Source organism: Cephus cinctus, unplaced genomic scaffold (assembly GCF_000341935.2).
Source record: "Cephus cinctus unplaced genomic scaffold, Ccin1 Ccin1_scaffold0401, whole genome shotgun sequence".
Classification (NCBI taxonomy): Eukaryota; Metazoa; Arthropoda; class Insecta; order Hymenoptera; family Cephidae; genus Cephus; species Cephus cinctus.
In genome coordinates this window covers 1,190,695-1,212,774 of record NW_014333085.1, presented here as the reverse complement: position 1 = coordinate 1,212,774, position 22,080 = coordinate 1,190,695, and the positions used below count along the sequence as shown (strand labels likewise).

Below are 22,080 nucleotides of genomic sequence, written 5' to 3'. Positions count from 1 at the left end.
GAACCAACCTACGTTCCCTTCGGCCGTCCACCCTTCGCTCGTGCATCCGCAAGCCAGGCGGGCGCCAGCCAATTCTTTTTTCACCGGGAACTGACGAGCCGGTATGACCTGGGAGTTGGGCTGGACCAGGCCCACCACCAAAGCTGAGAGCTCTGACGGAACCTATCAGCAGAGACGATGACTTAATGGATCCTACACATTTTTGGGGACGCGTAAAATCAGTAAACGCAACTGGATGCACTAACGGGAGCGCACGGTTACGGAAATGCACGGTCGCTCAGGTTGTTAGGTTGAGCTAGAGAGGGTCGGAGTAAGAGTCAGGCAAATAGTGCGCGATACAGAGAGCAACGGATCGACAGAACGAATCGGACGTGTCTAATCGAAATCCCTTCACCAATTAATAAATTGGGAGACTCACCGGAGCTGGTGCAGCTGATCCGTGAAGGCCGGGAACTGCATCCAGGGGACACTCGGGTGGGCACTGCACTAGAACACGGCACTGCACTTCCGGAACACGCACAGGAAACCCATAGAATTTCCTGGATATCGCGAGAGCAACGCGAGAGCTACACGAGCGAGAACTTTCTATACCGTAGCGGAACGCAGCTAGAAAAACTATCAACAGACAGCACGGGAGCGCGAGGCAGTTCGTGACACCTCGGTCGGTGCCCCGAGTCAGACTGACTTTGACAATAGTCAAATTCGAGAACTAATCATTCTGATCATCTGATTGGTCGAGATCCTTACAGCCGATAACTCTTCCATCTCCCTCGAGTCGTCCCTTTAAACCAAATTGAGAGCGTTCCTTAGCGAATCGGTACGTAACTCTTGGAAATCCTCCACAGCCACTTCCCCAGGGCATCGGGCCATCACGTCCTTACCTGGGGTCAGGGGGTTCCTCCCCTGCCCTTAACCGTATCAAAACTATAACTCCGGCCGCTCTACAGCCCTTTGCCCATCTCCAGCGGAGCACCGGTATCTCACCCGGGCTTCTGCCGGTCCGTGGAGACGTCTCCGTCGGGTCGTCTCCTCTGCCAGGTGACTCGGTACGTCGAGACTACCTCCCCACGGCAGATTCGAGCACCTCGACCTCAACTACACAATAACGAAATCTTCCGAGAGCAATGGCGTAACTATACGAATCCACCCGAGAGCGTAGCTTCTGAGCAAGGTGGTCATCCGAAGGGAGACAGAAATCGAGAACGTTATCTGTATCGGTAGTCGGAGTCGCCTCGTGACCGTGAATCGAAAAAGACGTCACAGTACATACAGTATAAAAAAAATATGTTGTCATTACCACAAAGACTTACCCTCGAATTTTTAAGCGATTTTGAAAACTGCTAATGGCCAGGTGGTGGAAGAAAAAAATTGCGTAAAAAAATATTTAAAAATGTATTATAAGTGGCACGACACACTGCTCTGGTTCACTCCGAGATGAAGCTGGTGGGCTTGGGGGGTAAGAAAAAGCACGCGAATAAAAATTCAACTTGCAAAACACTATCGTATATTACGTCACATTTACTTATCGACTTAAACTTAATAATTAAATAAATACCGATAACGTTTAAATATTACTAAGTAATTTGCTTGCTGTGTGATCATGACGTATCCACCCGCCGTGCATCGTAGCGACTAATGTAACATCATATGAGAAGGAAAGGTACAAGACACCACGCATGATACACTGGGCTCACACACAAAAAGTACCACGTTCCATATTCATCGTAAAGGTAACGACGTAGGGGTAGTAAGAAGAGGCATCCCCAGTGGAGATGCTGTTCATTCGTTTGTTATTTTGATTTTTATACTTTTAACGAGAGTTGCTCGAATCGATTCACAAGTCAGCTTGAATGATCGTATTAAAGGAGACAAAGCGAGATAGGAGGAGAGAGGGTGAAGAGAGAGCCATGAAAACGATATTTTGATTATTGATAATTTTTAACTGGGAAATATCGTCGTACATGATGCACAGAGAAAGTGCTTTAAAAACGTATAACGTTTTGGGCTGCGACCCTTTTACCCTCTCTACAATGATCTCGGATTAAATAAACTGTGAGTAGTACATGGTGCGAATTGTTGACAGTGCTCAGAATTTATTGTTCGCGTATAAGATATCGTAAGAATTCGAGATAGGTGCTGTTAGCCATGGAAACCTTAATTTTTAGTTTTAACCAAAGTCATCGTTCGACTCGGGTTTATCGATGGGGTGAAAAATTCTTTGATTTCATGGAGATTCGTGAAAAATACACGGGCGCATACATACACATCCACGCAGATAAATATGCATATACATAATACAAGAGACATTGATAAGCAGTTGGGTGAAAAAAAAGAACTATGGAAACGAGAGATGAAATAATTGAATTGTTTTTATGAATTAAGAACAAGTTGTCTGTGATCTACAATAATTAGAAGAATATTGAATAAGTATTTGAAAAAAAAAAAAAAGGTAAAATTAAAAATAAAGAAAATATTAATAATGTATATTAAAAGCGAACGAAGGAGAATCGAGATTTAACCAAGAGAATCTATCGAAGTATATTGCACTTGGGATTTTCAGATTTTGTGACTTTCAAAGAGAGTATTAATAAAGAGGGAGGGAGAAAGGGGGGGAGCAGTAGGATAGAAGCAAGAAAAGTTAACGAAGTCACTTGCAATGGAATTCTAGCTATTAAAGAGAAATAACAAAAAAAAAATGAAATAAAAAAATAGAAGATAACCATACGGAGGGTGCAAAGGTTAAAACGAAAAAAAATTATAGTTGCTGTTGTTAATCTGTGCTACTTCGTGAAGTAATAAAGTGGAGGAAAGATGAAGGCAAATAAAAAGTATAAAAGTGCGTATTGCGCTTGAGTAATTAAGAGAAACTGGCACTCGCCCGTCGCGGCCACAAGTAAAATAGTAATAGATAGATTTATAGAGGCGCAAACACCAAAATCGTTCCTTCCACCCGCTCCGGCCGTGTATTTAATTATTAATTTTAATATATCGCATTTCACGTAAAGTCGAAGCTCTTGAAACTATAAGCGCACCTCCAAATGCAATTGACTTGTCGGCGTTTTATCAATGCAAAGAGACAACATGCCACTGTCACCAAGTAATAAGTTGTTCAAACAAGTGTTGCGAAAGATGTTCGAGATAATTTTTGTACCGTTTGGCACATACAAGACACGTGCAACATTTGTCGACTTTATATTTATGTACAACATTCAATTATTATAAATTTTCGACGTTATTATGAACTACGATCAATTTCGTGTGAAAGTGTATATGGCTTTTTCTGCGGTTAAAAATAAAATGTTGTCAAAGCTTTACTCAGGCATGTGTTCATTGATAACCTGTAATCCTAAGACTGTGGGGTCCAGTCGCCGATGCTGTACCAGTCGTTGACGACCTTATGGACTTGTGCAAGGTGTGCAAGGGAGACAAAAACATGATCTCTGATGAAGTGTCTACGACTGGTACAATTTCACGTTGTTGAAAGGCCATTGCTTAGTAGGTACTAATTTATTTATTTTTTTCGGAACAGAAGCTACAATCAACTAAGTGATATACAAGTGTACTCCTGTTACAACAAATGTTTATTTGCATACAGAGATCATATATTTTTATTCTTCATCCTCCGACTTTCCTCTTATTTCTGCATCTGCAACAGAAGCAACAATAAATTTCGAACCTATTCCTAATCGAACTTTCAATACTTCTTGGCTACAGTCTTAATCAGCATTTGAACGTTATTTGTCATCTGTTTTTCAGGACTCTAGCCAATGTATCATCATTCTATACTTTTACTTCCATACACAATATATTGAAAGTCAAATCTTGGCGAAATATTACCTCTGACGAGGTCATCTCGTTCAGAAATGGCGAAGGTTCCTGGAGCAAAGTCGATCTCCTACTTCCTCTTGGTCCAACATTTCTGTAATTAATAACAGTTCACTTAATGTAAATACAGACACTACCGCACAATACTAATAGATCAGGTGGGTAAAATCAGTAAAACACGTTGGGAAATGTTGGCATCAAATTTTTCAGACCCGAAAGATGTTATCATCATGTAATGAACTTCAGAAAAATATTCAAAAGGGGTACAAATATTTGCACAAGGCTCCTTACATTTTCAATAAATGTTTCCAAGTCCAATTCGTGATGGATAGTTCAGGGCTGAGCACGTGTCCATCAACCAGCAGCCATCCCACGGCGATTTCTGTAACGAAAGAGAGAACAATCTGATCAGAATTGCTAATGATTCGTAGCGTATAAACAATCATCAAGAATTGCATCAGTACACGTTGGGATATTTGACATCAACTTCTTCAGACCCGAAAGATGTTATCATCATGTAATAAACTCGAGATAAAGATCACTTGAATAAAAAATATTCAAAAGGGTTATAAATAAATATTTCCACAAGAGTCCTTACATTTCCCATAAATGTTTTACAAGTCCAAGTCTTGACGAGTAGAACAAGTGTCCATGAGCCAGCTGCCATGACACGGCGAGTTTTGTAAAGGAAGAAAAGGAGAACTGATTATAATCAGTGAAAAGATTCGTAGCGAGAAGGTCAATAATTTCAAGAATTACATCAGTAAATATAATTTTCGTCATGAAATTGTTCAAGTTCTAACCTAACATTAGTCCTCATGTGATTGCGTTAAAAGTAACGTGATTCAAACAACGTTTTGCTCTAAAAACATTTACATTCCTCAAGATCACGCGTCCTTATGGACACACGTACATAAGCTTTAAAAAAAAAAAGTCAAAAATAATAAAATGAAGTATATTTTTAATGTGTCCAAGTAATTTAATGATATTCGCAATAACTCACCCGAAGAAGAGAGCCTAAGAGTGTCCCTCTCATCCGACAGCTGAGCATATATCAAAATTGCAAAGGTCTCTGGAGCGAAATTGATCTCCTACTTCCTGTTGGTCCAACATTTCTGTAATGAATAAACGTTCATTTAATGTAAATACAGACACTACCGCACAATACTAATAGATCAGGTGGGTAAAATCAGTAAAACACGTTGGGAAATGTTGGCATCAAATTTTTCAGACCCGAAAGATGTTATCATCATGTAATAAACTCGAGATAAAGATCACTTGAATAAAAAATATTCAAAAGGGTTATAAATAAATATTTCCACAAGAGTCCTTACATTTCCCATAAATGTTTTACAAGTCCAAGTCTTGACGAGTAGAACAAGTGTCCATGAGCCAGCTGCCATGACACGGCGAGTTTTGTAAAGGAAGAAAAGGAGAACTGATTATAATCAGTGAAAAGATTCGTAGCGAGAAGGTCAATAATTTCAAGAATTACATCAGTAAATATAATTTTCGTCATGAAATTGTTCAAGTTCTAACCTAACATTAGTCCTCATGTGATTGCGTTAAAAGTAACGTGATTCAAACAACGTTTTGCTCTAAAAACATTTACATTCCTCAAGATCACGCGTCCTTATGGACACACGTACATAAGCTTTAAAAAAAAAAAGTCAAAAATAATAAAATGAAGTATATTTTTAATGTGTCCAAGTAATTTAATGATATTCGCAATAACTCACCCGAAGAAGAGAGCCTAAGAGTGTCCCTCTCATCCGACAGCTGAGCATATATCAAAATTGCAAAGGTCTCTGGAGCGAAATTGATCTCCTACTTCCTGTTGGTCCAACATTTCTGTAATGAATAAACGTTCATTTAATGTAAATACAGACACTACCGCACAATACTAATAGATCAGGTGGGTAAAATCAGTAAAACACGTTGGGAAATGTTGGCATCAAATTTTTCAGACCCGAAAGATGTTATCATCATGTAATGAACTTCAGAAAAATATTCAAAAGGGGTACAAATATTTGCACAAGGCTCCTTACATTTTCAATAAATGTTTCCAAGTCCAATTCGTGATGGATAGTTCAGGGCTGAGCACGTGTCCATCAACCAGCAGCCATCCCACGGCGATTTCTGTAACGAAAGAGAGAACAATCTGATCAGAATTGCTAATGATTCGGCTGAGCACGTGTCCATCAACCAGCAGCCATCCCACGGCGATTTCTGTAATAAAAGAGAGAACAATCTGATCAGAATTGCTAATGATTCATAGCGTATAAACAATCATCAAGAATTGCATCAGTACACGTTGGGATATTTGACATCAACTTCTTCAGACCCGAAAGATGTTATCATCATGTAATAAACTCGAGATAAAGATCACTTGAATAAAAAATATTCAAAAGGGTTATAAATAAATATTTCCACAAGAGTCCTTACATTTCCCATAAATGTTTTACAAGTCCAAGTCTTGACGAGTAGAACAAGTGTCCATGAGCCAGCTGCCATGACACGGCGAGTTTTGTAAAGGAAGAAAAGGAGAACTGATTATAATCAGTGACAAGATTCGTAGCGAGAAGGTCAATAATTTCAAGAATTACATCAGTAAATATAATTTTCGTCATGAAATTGTTCAAGTTCTAACCTAACATTAGTCCTCATGTGATTGCGTTAAAAGTAACGTGATTCAAACAACGTTTTGCTCTAAAAACATTTACATTCCTCAAGATCACGCGTCCTTATGGACACACGTACATAAGCTTTAAAAAAAAAAAGTCAAAAATAATAAAATGAAGTATATTTTTAATGTGTCCAAGTAATTTAATGATATTCGCAATAACTCACCCGAAGAAGAGAGCCTAAGAGTGTCCCTCTCATCCGACAGCTGAGCATATATCAAAATTGCAAAGGTCTCTGGAGCGAAATTGATCTCCTACTTCCTGTTGGTCCAACATTTCTGTAATGAATAAACGTTCATTTAATGTAAATACAGACACTACCGCACAATACTAATAGATCAGGTGGGTAAAATCAGTAAAACACGTTGGGAAATGTTGGCATCAAATTTTTCAGACCCGAAAGATGTTATCATCATGTAATAAACTCGAGATAAAGATCACTTGAATAAAAAATATTCAAAAGGGTTATAAATAAATATTTCCACAAGAGTCCTTACATTTCCCATAAATGTTTTACAAGTCCAAGTCTTGACGAGTAGAACAAGTGTCCATGTCATGTAATAAACTCGAGATAAAGATCACTTGAATAAAAAATATTCAAAAAGGTTATAAATAAATATTTGCACAAGGGTCCTCTCATTTCCCATGAATGTTTTACAAGTCCAAGTATTGGCGAATAGAACAAGTGTCCATCAGCCAGCTGCCATGACACGGCGAGTTTTGTAAAGGAAGAAAAGGAGAACTGATTATAATCAGTGAAAAGATTCGTAGCGAGAAGGTCAATAATTTCAAGAATTACATCAGTAAATATAATTTTCGTCATGAAATTGTTCAAGTTCTAACCTAACATTAGTCATCATCTGATCGCGTTAAAAATAACGTGATTCAAAAATTTTTTTGCTCTAAAAACATTTACATTCCTCAAGATCACGCGTCCTTATGGACACACGTACATAAGCTTTAAAAAAAAAAAGTCAAAAATAATAAAATGAAGTATATTTTTAATGTGTCCAAGTAATTTAATGATATTCGCAATAACTCACCCGAAGAAGAGAGCCTAAGAGTGTCCCTCTCATCCGACAGCTGAGCATATATCAAAATTGCAAAGGTCTCTGGAGCGAAATTGATCTCCTACTTCCTGTTGGTCCAACATTTCTGTAATGAATAAACGTTCATTTAATGTAAATACAGACACTACCGCACAATACTAATAGATCAGGTGGGTAAAATCAGTAAAACACGTTGGGAAATGTTGGCATCAAATTTTTCAGACCCGAAAGATGTTATCATCATGTAATAAACTCGAGATAAAGATCACTTGAATAAAAAATATTCAAAAGGGTTATAAATAAATATTTCCACAAGAGTCCTTACATTTCCCATAAATGTTTTACAAGTCCAAGTCTTGACGAGTAGAACAAGTGTCCATGAGCCAGCTGCCATGACACGGCGAGTTTTGTAAAGGAAGAAAAGGAGAACTGATTATAATCAGTGACAAGATTCGTAGCGAGAAGGTCAATAATTTCAAGAATTACATCAGTAAATATGATTTTAATCATGAAATTGTTCAAGTTCTAACCTAACATTAGTCATCATCTGATCGCGTTAAAAATAACGTGATTCAAAAATTTTTTTGCTCTAAAAACATTTACATTCCTCAAGATCACGCGTCCTTATGGACACACGTACATAAGCTTTCAAAGAAAAGCTCAAAAATAATAAAATGAAGTATATTTTTGATACGTTTCCAAGTTACTTAACAATATTCGCAATAACTCACCTGAAAAAAGAGAGCCTAAGAGTGTCCCTCTCTCATCCGACAGCTGCGCATATCTGTAATCATAAGAGAATACCGTGAGAACAAAGTTTCGGGTAATCTCGAGACGAGTATCGCTATATCTAAATCTTCAATTAGTTTCTCTTAGAGTGAAAAAATCCCTAGTCCTCGATTAAAGAACGCGCTCTCTGTGGGTTTTCTGAAAATTTCTGAATTCAGCGTCAAAACAGCTCGTTGAAAAACGCATGTTCACGTGGTAGCAGTCACCGTGAAAGGTATGTGCGAGTACATAAAATGCGATTAGACGTATTACGACATCCGTAAGTGTATAGCTTAATTGTCGTGTAGCAAATTTCACGAAGAAACAATCCTGTAATGAGCAAATTATTGCTTATGACACTTTATCAACGCGATTGTCAAGCATGCCAAGCACGAGTTCTAGTTGACTCTAGCATGTCATGGTAAAATAATATTTATTTGTAGGACAATATATGAGAATGTTATTCGTGTAGTTGAGAAGCCGTGGCACGATGTACTTTTTGCAAATTTTGCCAATAAGATAATATTCCTTCAAGACCAAAAAAAATATATCAGCGCGATAAAACGCTTGTTAAGAACCTTCTATTCCCACCCACGAGAAAATTCCTTATTCGCTAAAAAGATATATTGTAGAACAGCCCAGGTTGTTTTCAATGGGAAACACCTAGACAACTCGTGAGAATAATTCGTGTTCAAATATGTCGGGTTGTCATAGGCAGAGATAAATATACACCGGGGCTGTCGTATTGCAGTTATTCAGGTAATTCGTATGAATTTTGTATACGAAAATCTTCGTAAGGTCAGGTCCTCGTTATCGAGCATATACAGGTATACTGTTAAAAAGAGATTCATATCGAATGCAATTGATTATTGATATTATCAAATAAATTGCACTTTTTTTTTTATTTCTATCCATTTCTCTTTTTATCGTCCATGCATCTTTAGACACAAAGAGTGTCCATCCCCGGGTCCCGAATACATAAAGTTAAATTACCTTTAATAACATTTTCACAAAGTCTACTCACCTCGTTACACAGTGGTTCAATGACTAGTGGTTTTCAAGTAAGTAAGCCTATCTTGTCATTGCAGTTCTCTCCTCCGCTAAAATGACTCATTCTCAGTCGTGATTGATTACGTTCAATTCGGATAATAATGTTGCAACTGTAAACACAGGTATATCGACACAGCTGTCACGAGAAAAGAAAAACTACAATTTCCAATAATTTTGGGAAAGATTCATATTGAACAATGAATTTTTTTTTTCATCTCATCCAATGACCGATAACAAATATGAAGCGTACTCGGTGTGAAAGCTATTGAACACGGTTGAAACACGAGATGTTTTTTTTTTACTTCTAGGTAAACGAAGAATTGATGCATTGAAAAGTTTGCAATGTTAAAAGCATATTCGAAAACAGTAGACAATCTGTGCCAGCTATTGGAAACACGAGGAAAAATTGGAGGAAGAAATTAAAAAAAAATAAAGGGAGTGCACGCAGGTGCACCGATCCAAAGATACACTTGAATTAAAGAAAACATTCGATGCGAAGACGTATTAAAATTGTAAAATGATAAATAAAAAAAAAAAGTAAATAAATTGAGAAATCGTTTAAATACTACCATCGTCTTAGCTAAGTTTTCCTTACATCGACAAGATCATCTCGATAATTTTCATTCCTTCGGTCGTTGCGTAGAATCGATACTCGTGCGTAAACGTCGCACGAACGTCTTCTCTTGCGATGATCGCCATTACAAATTCTAAAGCGATCTACAGAGCTTTCAGTTGAATTGGAAGAAGTTTTCAGAGTAGCTTGATTTATGTCTGACGATGGAGCTTCAACTTTCATTGGTGATTTCGTCGAACGAAACACGATCACGTTCACGTGTTACGTAGTAAAGCCATATTGTAGAGATTAACATTTTTCGAGCTAAAGTTACTAGAAAAAAGGTTGTCCAATTAATGGGAAAATTAAAAAATTAAACAAGCTTCTTTTTCGAAATCATAAAATTCGACGGTATTCCTGTGCGATTAATCAAAGAAAAAAAGCCCTTCAATAATTTACCTAAAAACATCTTTTACACGTATGAAATTACAGTCATCTACTAATCACAGTTGCCAACGTTGACGACCGATTATAATTTTTAACAAATTTCGATATTCCTCCTACAGAGTATTTCACGACACCAAGAGACCAAATTTCTAAAGATTGGCATTTCAGAAGAGAAAAGAATACAACCTTGCTCCTAATAACTGCCCAGTAGAAAACCATGTACCACAGAGTGTACACGCTGGATTTTGGTTAAATCGTGGACACGATTTTAAGAAGTGTTACTTCAGGTTTCAATACAAATTTCTTACTACCCCCCCTTCGGTTACGTTTCATTCGACAATTTCTATCAATTTCTACGCAAGCAATATATTTATTTTTAGAACTTTATTGATAAAATTATGTCTCTGACGACGAAGTTCCTTGACAAAGTTCGGGCGGCCCTGGCCCGTTATTTATCATATAAAGGCCTTACTCTAAAATTAAGTAATAACTCGATCGAGCATTTGCAGACGAGAGAAAGCCATACAACGCTCCCATTGATCGAGCCCTTCGCGACTCTTGGTTCGGCATAATAACCAATTTCGCAAAGATAAGTAAACTTAATGTTAATACTACTATCGTCATTGTACGATCCGCGGAGGATCACTCAAGAACTTCACGCATATTTCTTAAACAGACCAACGTCCGTTTCAGTCACGTTTTCCTCTTTCTTTCAGCTTAGTAACTAGGGCCACTCCTATCCTACGTAACGTACAAATCAATCTTACAGCCGGTTCAAACAGAATGTTCAGTCCTCGTGAGAAAGAATACACCATATCAGTTTCCCAATGGGCGATTCGAACTTGCTTCGAAATAATTCTTCCCCTGACAATTCGAATCGCCACTGTGAACAGACAGAAATGTATAAAAATTACGATGGTCACAAGGTAGATGCGCTATCTCGTCTCAATCCGAGATGTTCTTTCAATGCGTCTTGATCGACAGATTAATAACGAATGATTGATCAAATAATAAATTTAGTCACGAGAGGACATCTTCGCGTGATTAAAGGGCGACGAGGTCGCGATGGTTAGATTAAGCAGCCTCTCAAAGAATCGTTGATTCTTTCATAAAGAATTCATTCTTTCAGTTAAGACTCGCAGGACATTCTTCTTCGAAACAATATACTATACAAAGTTCTTAGGTGCATCGATAAGTATTCTTAAATGAACGTACGTAGTGTTGAAGGGAAAAGAAAATCTATCAGATATAAAAGAATATCCCTTTTTTCTCCTCAGACATAACCAGAGGACGAAGATTTTGCGCGTCACAAGACGCGAAATAAATTTAAGGAGTAGGTCCAATTCTCGACAAATTTTCTCTCATCCATTTCACTTTTAAACTTAAAATTTTTCTCATTTTCGACGCACCCCTTGCACGCATCTCAGAAATAATTCTTAGCAGCCTGAATGAGAAAGTTTTCGCAGGTCAAGTCACGGAGGCTGTGGACATCGGACACCTCAGGCATTATCGATCGACATGCGGTGGAACCGCAAGGCTGTCCTACCGTGCTCTTCCCCATCGACCGGATCCCAGTCAAGTATTTAAGAGCTACTCGCAGTCGCGTTATTGTGTAATTATACGAAGCACCGCCTTTCCCCCTCGTCACTTTCATATTTTCAAGCGACGTCCAAGCCCACGCACTTCAACGGGACGAATGAATAAGTGGAATCGGCCGGTGGTAGATGGACGTAGCATTAGTAATAACGCGTTCCGAGCAGAAGCCGCACGGCCAAAGGCCAGGAGAGCATATATCGTCGATATTGAATTATTGTTCTCGACTTTCTAAAAGTAAAGCTAATTTCGAGTAAAGGCTTCCGGGGTTCTCTAATATCGTCTGCGTTTGTTCGGATAATCATCCTGACGACCCCGATCGTTGCCACCTTGCCAACGAGCCCCACCACCACCTCCACCACCTCCACCACCTCCACCGCCACCACCTCCGCCACCTCCACCGCGATTATTTCCCATATTTCCCATGCTGCCCATGTTGCCCATATCGACTCTCATGTCCATCAGATCCATTATTTGACCGCGGTCGTCGTTGTAACCCCCGCGATTATTACGATCCATGTTATTATATGCATCCATAAAGGACTTTGGATCCTATAGTTGGTGTTTTTTTTTTTTCCACATCGTCAACGCATCAATCACATTTTCATGTAAACGTCGTAAAGTTCGTATTAATGACATTTCAGTGGTGGCATTGAACCATATACACGTTTTTTTCGTTTGCATTGGTACGTAAGCGTACATAGGCCAAGCCCCGTGAATTTGTGAGAAGATTTCCGGTATGCACCGTAAGACGCAGTAATGTGTAGAGTTTGGGTGAACCATTAATACATTTCACGGTTTCAGGGCGACCATCCATGTTTGACAGCAGCGCACAGGTCATCGTCAATTTTCGTCAAATCACATAGAAAAGAAAGGGGAAAAAACACAATGTTAGAAGTTGCGTGTGATCAGAGATCAATGCGTGAACTTATCACGCGCTAGAATTATAACAGAGTATAGAGCAAAGAGTATAGTATACGTTTAGGTTAGGTATACTCCGATTTGGGGATACCTCACTCGCATCACGGTAATCAATCAATCAATTAATTAATTAGACCGGACCAAGCGAATGCCCAACCCAGACTCACCCTCTCCCTCCCACCAGTTCAACATCTTTTTTTACGGAATAAACGATTACCCCATTTCATATGTACAGTACGCATTCGGCATACAATTTAGGTACGCCAAAGCTAGCAGTTTGTCAAAAAATAAATTAAAAAATTAAAAAATCGTAGCATTATCTGTCCACTTAAATAATTGGTATAGTATAAGGGTTGTCGTAGAGAGGAAGACGCGCAAGACTATACATGTAGACATTCTTGAAAATGTCAACGACGCGTTGGGTTGTTCGAGACTTTTCATGAATGTGGAGCGAAGAAGCACAAAGTGCATTTCAAATTTTTCTATGTTAAAGAGGTCGCAGTGTTTCTTCCTTGATAGGTTAACCTTAATTGGTTCTTTTTTTTTTTGTATGTATGTATATATATATATATGTCCCACCCATGTTAAATTCATAAAGCGTACACGTCAGTACTGAGGTACTGCACGAATACTGGAGTAAAAAAGAAAGAAATATTTCCAAAGCTAAGAAATCGAGTGATCTTGGAAAGAAAATCACTTGGGAGTTGAAATGTGATACGAGCAGCAAGCAGACTTGATCAGGGTCTCCGAGCAAGCTCTTCGACATTGCATTTCTCCCTCTGAAACGACTTTCGCAGATTTTTAGACGCGGAATTTAAAAAAAAAAAATCGATTACAGAGTACGGTCGAGAATAAAAATATTGCTGGGTTCGTAGCTACTGCAGAGTCAATTGTACTGTGGATAATAAGGTCTGTCATTGTTGGGCATTTCTTGGTCCGCAAATAAAAATTCAACACTATGGAACTACCTAATCGAGGGTTCAACAATCTCGCCGAACAAAAGCATTGATAGGAAAGCATATCGCTAATTGAGATTGGGAAAGTAAACTGTAGTACGAATTCTGTAGTTCCATAGTTCGGTACAACCTAAGCCTTATGACAACTAGAAATATTAAGAAACAGAGCCTCCTGTCTGCAAACACGTGGAGAGGCCTAACGAGGGCAATTTCACATAAAGTCCAGAGTATCAAATATATCGTCGAATGTGGATTACAGTTTCTGTTACTCGGTTTGAGTAAACCGCCACTTTTTCAAAACTTTCAATTCCTTAGTCAATGATAAGATCAACGCTTTCGTCGAAAATAATTAACGCATTTCATCATTGTTACATTCAGTGGGATTCGTAATATAACACTATATTATGTTATCAAAGAGTGTGCTAGGTAAATATAGTTTGATATATCAACAGATTTTTCAGGTTGACATTTCATAATGATTCGCGAGATATTCCTCTTATCGAGAAGAACACGGCGTAGAATATAATTCCATATAGGCGAATCCGATAGGATACGATTTTTTATTAAGTATAGTTTGTTTTTACTTTTAAAACCTATTAATATGTCGGGCTTGATATTTCATTTCGGAATTGATACGGAGTGTTCGATTTCCTATTTTGACACACATCATATAATCCCCGTATCATGGGGGAAGATTCCTTGTGTTAAGGTCAAACGTATATATAAATTTATATTACTTCATTATCGTGGCAGAAAGCTTTGTTTTCTTGTTGTGTTAGATATCGTAGCAAAGGCTAGTTCGCTTGAACAGACTGATAGATATATGTATTGTGTGATAAATTCAACGGCCAATGCCCGTTTAACGCCTCCACGTGTCGAAGCCGTTCGACAAATTTGTCTTCAGAAGATACGTCACGACTGTTAGAACCTTGGAAAAGCTTAAGTCCGTGGCAAAATGGAAGACTCGGCAGTGTTGCAGACATTAGAACTCTGTTAATAGCATGCACACACAGAATATCGTCGAAGAAACTCTTAGAAATTGACAGTAGGAGTTCCCGTTGAAGCAACTGTACAGTCATGCAAAAGTAAATCCGACATTTCTTTCAGATTACAGAATATCACGTTCTATGAGACGATAAATCGTCAATATTGGTATTCTTCAAGTATCAGAGCAGATAAATTACAGTAAGGGAAATAATAAAATAAAAAAATAAAAAAAGAGAAGAAATTTCCGCTAAATTCAGATAGAGAGTAGTAAATTTCGAGATTTAAATACTGTTAAAAGAGAATAATCATAAAAAGAGGAATACGTTACCACTGGCAAACTGTTCCCACCTGAAACAAAATATTGAGAATACCATTATGGAAAAAGTATGAGTTTCTCATATGTAGGAAGCTATCGTACTTTCTAGTATATAATTTTAATTGTACCCTCACTTTCGGCACACCACAGAAACATGATAAAGTATCGTGATGTTTCCTAGTTGGACTTCATTTTTCTTTACCCTGATTAAAAATATAACTGGCACTTCGAATCTTCAAATTAGGAAGAGACAAGCGTGGCATCAGGGGTAATTCAAATGCTTGTTTCTAATTTGGCATTTTCTCGAGATTGTTTTTCTCAAGCGTTTCGTTCAAGAATAGTAAAAAGTAATAATGTTAGTAATTTTGAAAACACTTACCGTCTGCTTGACCATAACCATCACGGTCGTTGTTACTGACAGAATCGTAATTTTTGCCACCGCCAATGCCACCTCCGCGAATGGCTTGTTCCTTTAAACAAAAATACATTAATTTTATAACCATCTGTTATCGCAGAAACGAAGATACAAGAATGAAAGTGTAAGGAGAAGTTCTTATACCTGCATAAATAAGTTATTTTCTTGTTGTCGCCTGTGCAATTCTTCTTCTTGTCTCCTAATGCGAATTGTCATCTCTTCTTGTTGCCTTCTTCGTAATTCCTCTTCGCGCGTTCTCTGTTCCTCGGCTTGTCGCTCCTTCATCTCCCATTCCCTTTTTTGTCTTTCACGATCAGCTTCGCGCATACGCAATTCTATAGTCACAGGTGAATTTCAAATTAAATACCAATGAAAAATTGAACTAACGTAAATACGCTGCAATTAGAATAAATTCGAAGACGAATACACATACGTTCTCGAAGCAATTCAGTCTCATGTTCGTATCTGGCAAATTCCATTTGAGCTTCAAGTTTTTCCTCTTCCATGGCCATTTCTCGTTTTAAAGCCTCTTCTTTCTGTTTATACAGTTCGTGCAGCTGCTTCCATCTTGTACCATATTCGTGCTCAAAGCTGCCAACCTGGGCAAACCTAGGGCCAACTTCTCGCGCTTTGAAGAATTCAGGATTTTTGCGTGGTAGATTTTTATCCGGATATCCATCGACATCGTCTTGTTGTTCAAAAGGTTCTACGATAACCGGTCGTAGAGAGCTATAATTCAGTAATTGGAATAACTTCGTTATTGACTGTTGATTGATATTATTCTTGTCAGATGATCTTTTTTAAATATGTAAGTTCCTATTTACAATTGTGTCCTAACTTTCGGCACACGGATAGTCATGGAATGATTCTAACCATGTTTCCTAGCTGGACGTACTTCTATCTACCCCGACGTAAATATTCTGGCACTTCATTACAATTATATGCGATTGTAGAAGCGTGGCGTTGGGGAATTTTCAATAGTATCAAATACAGAAATAATTTACTTACGCTGTAAGAAAGTAACAGCCTTCTGTACATTTTCGAAGGGCTGCTTGGGCAGATGGTTTTTTGCTGTATTCGACGATTCCCTCCCCGGTAGTCTTCCCTCTGTCATCGACTATCACAATGGCGCGTTCAATTTCACCGAATACACTAAAGGATCTTTCGAGCAACTCGTTTGAAATCCACGGCGTCAAATTCTTTATTTTTATAGACGACGAGTGAGGCGCAAAACGTACTTTGAGAGCACGCCCTTTGCGCATCGTGCCATCCAGCTCACGCTTCGCTTTTTCAGCGTTCGGATGATAGTCCTAGAATATAAGTTTAGAATAATTTAGAAGCAATTCATGCACAACGAGGAGATAATCATTAGAATCAAATTATATCATAAAAAAAAGCAGCCATAATGATTATCATCACGGTATAATCAAACGGTAATTATTTTAATCATTTAAATAACTAGAACTAATCTTATGTAAAAGTTTAATAAAAAATATATCTTATCTGGATATAATGCCAACGTTAATTACCATTCGTAAGAAGGCGAAGTTCTTTTCTTTGTTAACGAATAATTCAGAAATTTCGCCATATTGACCAAACATATTCCGAATTTCTTCCTCGCTGACGTCGTTAGTTAAATTTCCGATGTACAATCGATTTCGTCCACTGAATTTCTTTTCCGTCAAGTCTTGAGGTGGCAACTCATGTGTTGGTCCACTAATACTCATTATACGCTCCATCAATCGATCCTGCAATATATGAAAAAAGCGTATGTGCCATAATACCTTTATCTGTTAAATCTATATTCGTGTTTTACAAAAAATTATTTACTTACGTCCTGTGAGCGGCCACCCATTCCTCTGTCACCTCCTCGCGCTCCTCCGCCACCACCGCGGCCGCCGCGCATGGGACCTCCTCGACCCATACCTCCTCCCATACCGCCGCCGCCCATACCACCCATACCCATACCCATACCTCCTCCCATTCCCATTCCGCCGCCGCCGCCTCCACCGCCGCCACCGCCACCAATAATAGGAGTTGGGCCTCCGCCACTACCTCCACCGCCGCCTCCTCCACCGACGCCGGGGCCACCACCACTTTCCGAAATAGAATTGTCCATGCTAACATCCATGGAGTCATTCATTTTGGGCTAAAATCATTCAAGAAAAGACATGAAAACAATTCGTTGAAATTTGTTTTTTTAAATTATTCAAATTTAGTTTCAATCTAATTTGTGTAGCCTACAAACCGTGTTGCACTCAGGACGCATGAATAGGAACTTGTTACTTTGTAAGACGGAAATACATTGTAGTCACGAGTGCGCATGCGGCACCATTTCAAGCGCAAACGACGCCATTTTGTACAATGCTATGCCGCGTGCAAAATCGATAATAAAATTTCCTCAAACACACTTTGTACACGAAAACAGCTAGTTAATTTATAATCAAATGAACCAAAGGAACGCGAAACATGAGAATGTTTTTCCGCTTAAATTAAGCGAAATGCTTTTTAGGTAACAAGTACCAGTCTTTTTAACGAAATTAAACTCATTATCCTCGTACAATTCTCTAGATTTTTTCCAAATATGGGGGTAACTTAGAAAAATATCTAACGAAGAAAAGTAAGAAATACTATCATAAAAAAATAATGTGATATAAGGGACAAACAAATCTTAACGTTAGAATATTGAAGAATAAGAAAAGTAAACTTACAAATTTTCTTACCGGTCCGTCGTTTCTTGTAGGCATTCCACCGCCTCCGCCACCGCCACCACCGCGACCACCGGAGAAACGCGTGCCGCCTTTACGACCGCGACCTCCGCCACGACCACCTCCTCCAGGACCAACGCGTTCTCGTGCATTTTCAGTAGCATTCTCAGGCGGCGCATTATTTTGCACCTCTTGCTTAACGCCCGCCGCTTCCGCACCGGCCATAATTCACGAAATCACCTGAGAGTCAGTAGAAAACTGACTCTGCCCGAGCAAGTTACTGTTTCTAGTATCAACGTTCCGCTTGCTTCGAAACGACCCTACCACTATGGCGTCTGTCAACGGAAAGAAACGGCCAGGCCGACCAGGAAATCATTGGAGTGCTATTAGCCCCCTCTACCCTGGACGCTACGTCACGCACTGCATTCTGGGGTAACGCTATTGGCTGCGGTCGTGAATAAAGGCGCGCCATTTATTCCTATTGGTTACCATCGACACTTTCATGGCGCTGAAGTCAGTCGACCAATTAGAGACCGCGAACTTTCCTCTTTCTGTCGTCACATCCAGTCCGCGATTTATTTGGATTATTTGAATCGAATAAGAACATAGTTCTGTATTAAAATGATCTGATAATGCATTATTTAGTATTGTTTTCCAAGTCCATTTGAAAATATTATCTACATTCCTGGAATACAAAACAATTAAAAAATTTCGAAGGACGCCATTAACAAAATTCGTTTCCATAATATTTTTTAATTCGAATATCGATAATGTGCTATGAAATTTTTAATATTCTTGCGACAACTAGATTTATTGTTACACGATAAAAATCGTCGTAAAAATAACCATCTGGGAATATTAAAACAAATATATTTATCTCAACATTACGTCATATTTGAAGCAATAAATTAAGGTCAGAGTTTTGATCTAGGCCGATCGGCAACGCTGTTGTCAATTCTGCTGTATCGCGCTCGTTAAGTCTCGATAAAATCAGAGTGAGGGAGTCAGTTCTCTGCCTAACATTCTATATTCAACCGATCTAGTAACTTCGTGAGCTATGTTACGAAAGAACAAAATATTACAAAAATTCAACAAGCCAAAGAATTAATCAACGTACCAGTAACGCCGCAATGCCGTGCTTCACCATAGGAATTCAAGTTCACAATTATAGTTGACAATCTGATTATGAAACGAGTCCCGGGCGCACGCCAGCAAAAATCCATCACGCAAATCAAAAGAGAAAAGAAAAATAGTCGAACGGCTGAAATTCCAGTGTAGTGCCGTATCTTGGATATGAAATGGTCACAGGCTCAGTAAATCCAAATAAAAAAAAATACAAATTAGCTTAATTACGGAGCGCAATTAAAAGATGATAATGGGGAAGAGAACGGAATAGGAGGGCGATAGTGCAAGAGGGTAGAGCAGGGGACACAAAGGGTGCGAGAGGTTAGTGGGAACCTCGGGAGCGTAAACAAGAGGATTCTCGGAGGGGGTACTAAGCGCATGCGCACTGTGAACCCCGCCCTATCGCGGCGCGGGCTGCCACAAGGGCTGCTTTCGACAACGGACAACCGAGAACCGAAAGCTGCCGAGAGCTGAGAACGTGAGAAGGTAGTGAGAGAAGTGATAGTCGCGTTTTAGCTCGCGCTCCGCGAGAGCATGATTCACCGGAGAACAAATCGAAATCCAGACTCTCGTTCCTTCGTATTTGGTAATGATCACAATCGCGATATCTCGGTGTTCATTCTCTCGTAGAAGAATTTGATAATTCGATAGAGGGATCATTCGACATCGATCGGATCGTGTCGCTTTGCCTGATCAGTACGAGAGAAGCGCGGAAAGTGAGGAGAGACAATAAAAACGGAAGGCAACGAACAAGAGCAAAGGGGAAAACCGATGCTGATTGGCAGAGCGCAAGAGAGGCGAGAAAGAAAGAACGGAGAGAAGAAGGAGAAGGAAAGGAAACGTGAAAAGGATAGAGGAAGCTATTTTATGAAAGCTTCTCAAAGCAGAGTTAATAGGGATTATTCATTGGATCGGAATATTGTGGGATTCGTTCTATGATCGGGCGCAGGACAATACTAATTAGAAGAAGCCTTTTTATCAAAGATTTTGTCCATGGATCTTCGGATATTTATATTCCAATTAAGTAAGAAGTGTCCACGGATGAAACTATAGATCAAATTATTATTTAATTTTTGTATGGTGGTTCTTGTTCTGTGTATCGACAGCGACAGTTTTTTTGGGTCTCCCGTCAATTTATCAAATGGAGATTGTATATCGTCGGAAAAAGAATGTTGGTAACGTGCACGGTTAATCTTTCGTAAAAACGATCCTGTCAGGAGTGACACCACAGGTTTCGCGACATCGAAATGAACAGTAAAAAGGGTCGATTCAAGCAGTGGTCTGGTGAACTGCGATCGATTTGGAGAAACATCGACTACCTTGGGTTAATAGTAACTATCCTTTTTGGGTTTTCGTAGTCGATAACGTAATCGATCGATACTTATAAATCGTCGCAGAGTCAATCGATGATGACAACAGTAGACTCCCACGGAAACACTGTAGAGTTCAATTAATGAAAATTTTGATTGATACCTTACAGACATCGATCACATGAAACATCTTGTAACACATTCCATGAAAATAAAGATTTCTTACAACTGTCAATCGACAGAGTTAAAATTGAAAAGTCAAAAGCAACAAGACCGTTGAATCTTGCGATGTCAGAAATAAACGTCAAAGAAAACAATTCCTGGGAGTCTCTCAACGAAGAATCCATAAAGCAGAAAATCGAAAATAACAGATCACGTAGACAATAAACTTCCAATTTCCCATGGACAAAAAAGTCTGATACGTTGAAGAAAAGAAGAGGATAAAAGTCTCGACGAGAAGTCAGAAGTTAGACTAAAAGTATTGTACTCGATGAACAAGCCTACAAGGTACGTTTTTTTCTCGGGCACGAAATCAACCCTGACCACCGGAAATATTAAGAACATAGAGACAACGAGCTCTATACTGTTGGTAGCATTGACCGAAGGTTACGTGAATCTGAATCCAGTGGACCTAAAGATTGAGAAGGTCCTTCTGGGGGATGCGTGGAAGTAGCTCGGAACTTCTGTTGGACGCTAGTCAGAGCCAGGATACGCAAAAATACGACATTCAGCAGCAAGAATTACGACGTCGCAAACTGTTGGAACTCGGGTTCGGCGCGTCGCGGCGCCGACCGCCACGGCGTACTTGCCGTCAGCGGTTCAATTTTTATGCGACTTCCGCTCTAGCCTTGGTTGCTACTTCCGGTGGTGCGGCGCTCCTCTTCCTGGTACCGTTGTACGTCGATCCAGCCATCAGCACCCTAGCAGCTGACTTTTCCCCAGACCCAGTGATTTGCACGACCTCGAGACGCGAGGAGCTGGCTGGACTGTTCAATTGCACTTGGAGTTCCTGTAGGGAGGGTTGTACCAGTGACGTCTATCGGTGCACTCATATATATGTCACCTATACACCATGGACTAACTCCAGCAAGCGAAACGACTCTCATTCTGGAAATTCACTCACTACGTCATCCTCCAGCACTACCACTACAGCAGATTCAACAGGATCGAATGCGGTTTCGGGTAAGCCTGGATTCAACCTCCTCTCCAGTTCCCCGTGATGAAAAGTTTCTCATGAAATTCACCGCGAGCCATGCAAACTTTAACTACCGTTTCGTTACTTTTTAATCTAGAAAAAAAAAAGTGATTGCGCTAATTAGGGACATACGAAAGTATAGATCATATAGGAGGCAGCTTAATTCGGTAGAGAGGGG

At 39.3% G+C, this 22,080-nt stretch overlaps 2 protein-coding genes across 8 annotated transcripts in view; one reads left to right on the top strand and one right to left on the bottom strand.

The window, feature by feature from the left end:
* Positions 1–3,861: 3,861 nt before the first annotated feature.
* LOC107267378 (hrp65 protein) lies at positions 3,862–18,635 on the bottom strand. 7 transcript variants are annotated; one of them, XR_003059569.1, is made up of 15 exons: positions 18,276–18,635; positions 17,399–17,713; positions 17,094–17,312; positions 16,573–16,874; positions 15,998–16,293; positions 15,709–15,899; positions 15,529–15,619; positions 15,162–15,181; positions 9,351–9,486; positions 8,290–8,342; positions 7,884–7,945; positions 5,874–5,964; positions 5,565–5,676; positions 4,117–4,207; positions 3,862–3,919 (listed from the first exon to the last, which is right to left on the bottom strand). XR_003059569.1 is itself a non-coding variant. In XM_015738997.2 (10 exons), the coding sequence occupies exons 1-9, from the start codon at positions 18,495–18,497 to the stop codon at positions 8,322–8,324; spliced, it is 1,677 nt and encodes a 558-aa protein (XP_015594483.1). In that variant the 5' UTR covers positions 18,498–18,635; the 3' UTR covers positions 6,009–6,054; positions 8,290–8,321. The 7 variants fall into 7 exon arrangements, 3 of the variants coding, with proteins under 3 accessions (XP_015594483.1, XP_015594481.1, XP_015594482.1); XR_001537602.2 differs by lacking the exon at positions 9,351–9,486; XR_001537603.2 differs by lacking the exons at positions 7,884–7,945; positions 9,351–9,486.
* A 132-nt stretch (positions 18,636–18,767) lies between these two features.
* LOC107267379 overlaps positions 18,768–22,080 on the top strand; it is a 12,673-nt gene continuing 9,360 nt past the window's right edge. The window contains exon 1 of the mRNA XM_015738998.2: positions 18,768–21,889. Coding sequence (XP_015594484.1) covers positions 21,367–21,889 — 523 coding nt within the window. The 5' untranslated portion in view covers positions 18,768–21,366. The remainder of the gene's footprint in view (positions 21,890–22,080) is intronic.